Genomic DNA, 2,147 nt, shown 5'->3' on the forward strand with positions numbered 1-2,147 from the left:
AGATGGATGGGAGAAGAATGAGAATGAATTTAGATGGATGGGAGAAGAATGGAAATGGATTCAGATGGATGGGAGAAGAATGGAAATGGATTCAGATGGATGGGAGAAGAATGGAAATGGGTTCAGTTGGATGGGAGAAGAATGGAAATGGATTCAGATGGATGGGAGAAGAATGGAAATGGATTTAGATGGGAAAAATTAAGGATAGATTCAGATGGAACAAAGAAAGATGGGAATGAATTCAGATGGATAGGAGAAGAATGGAAATGGATTCAGATGAAAAAAAAAAAACGGAAAATAGACTCAGATGGAATGGAGTAGAATGGTAATGAATTCAAACAGGATGGAAGAAGAGTGGGAATAAATTCAGTTGGACAAAAGAAGAAAAATGGGAATTGGTTCAAATGGATGGCAAATGAATGGGAAACAATTCAGATGGAAGGGATATGAAAAATTGAATGGATTCAGATGGAAAGAGTAATAAGGAATTGAATGGATTTAGATGGAAGATGGATGAGGAATTAAATGGATTCAGATGGAAAGGGAAAAAGTTTGGAGTAAAATTGAAGTTGATATAATTTTCAAAACCATAAAAAAAAAAATATAAAATGCGACGAAAAAAAAATAAAACATTTTCAAGATAACGATTGTTTCAGAAAGTATATATATTTGCTTAGCTTTGCATACATCTTTTTTTCGGTAAACAATTTTCAACCATTTCATTAAATTATTTGATTTTAAAAATCCAATTCACTAAATCATTCAATCCATTTTTTAATCTTTTTTTTTCTTTTTAAATTTTTTTTCGGTAGCCAACACCAATAACAATTATCAATTCTGATATATTTCAATTTTATCACTTAATTAATTCAATCTATTTGATATATTTTTTAAACATAATTGGATGAGTTAATGTGCATCTTTTTTTTTCTTTAAATTATATATAAATTAAAAAATTTTTGAAATTTATAAATTTCCAATTAAAATGAAATGATAGCATTTTAGTAATACATTAAAAGGATAAGATATATACAACAATACCATTTCCTTGATATTGAAAAGAAAGCAATAAATTAAAAGAGCAAAATGATTGATTACTTCTTCTATCAATAATTATTCGTTAAGTTGTGATGGTTGAAATGGTTAAAAAAAGAAAGGAAAAAAAAAAAAGACAAAAAAAAATTTTGGCTATCTTTCTCAACCATATTTCCTCATTTCAACTTTTTAGTTTAATTTTTCCCTTTTCACATATTTTAATTCAAATATCAAATAAGTTAATTGTATATATTTCATCATTTAAACTCTTTCATTTCCAATTTTTCCTCCTTATTTCTGTTGCAAATTTTTGCAAATAATTACCATATTTTTTCGTAATTTATTAATTTAACTTTTCGTTTTTTTTCATTTTTTTTTAGACTATATAGTTTAACCTTTTTTCAGTTTGAATTTAAAAAATTCGAATTAAAAGATTATGTTTATTGGTTAAAATTCAAATTTAAAGAATTAACTTGATTAATTAAAATTTGAATTCAAAAATTAAATTCATTAATTATATCCTTTCAAGTTATTTCAGTCTTTTTCTTTTTTTTTTGATTTAATTATCTGAAAAGGATAATATTTAACATATGGCAAATGATTCTTATCTATATAAACATTATTTCTTTGTGGCGAAAACATAAATGTAAGGCTTGAATGATTTATGTAGTTATTATATTGATATGATAATTAATAAACAAACTAATTAATTATCTGAAATGATTATTTCTTGTGAGATTTGAAATTATTAAAATATTACTTTAAAATAATTAAAATTTGTTGTAAAAATTCAAAATGAGCAATCTGTTTCATACTCAATTAACGCATAATTCTTTCATTTTAATAAAATTAATAAAATTTTTTTTTGATATCAAAAATAAATATTTAAATTTTTACAATTATCATAAATAGATTAAACAACCATTGCAAATTGTCACACTCATTTTCAAATTTTATAACAAATATTTCTATCAATTTAGTTATTTGATTATCATTTCATTTTTTGTTTTTTCCATTTTTCACCCACTCCAATTCCCTATCCCCTTTATCTTGATATGATAATTAAGAATTATTAACAGAGAGAAAAGAGAGAGAGAGAGAGAGAGAGAAGA

At 24.3% G+C, this 2,147-nt stretch overlaps 1 protein-coding gene across 1 annotated transcript; it reads left to right on the top strand.

The window, feature by feature from the left end:
- Positions 1 to 48: 48 nt before the first annotated feature.
- On the top strand, positions 49 to 321 carry LOAG_14911 (hypothetical protein; the record flags this gene model as incomplete). The annotated part of the gene is made up of 1 exon (XM_003150404.1): positions 49 to 321. One exon carries the CDS (start codon positions 49 to 51, stop codon positions 319 to 321), a length of 273 nt encoding a protein of 90 aa, XP_003150452.1.
- Positions 322 to 2,147: the final 1,826 nt, after the last annotated feature.

This window comes from Loa loa (genome assembly GCF_000183805.2).
Source record: "Loa loa unplaced genomic scaffold supercont3.151, whole genome shotgun sequence".
Lineage (NCBI taxonomy): Eukaryota > Metazoa > Nematoda > Chromadorea > Rhabditida > Onchocercidae > Loa > Loa loa.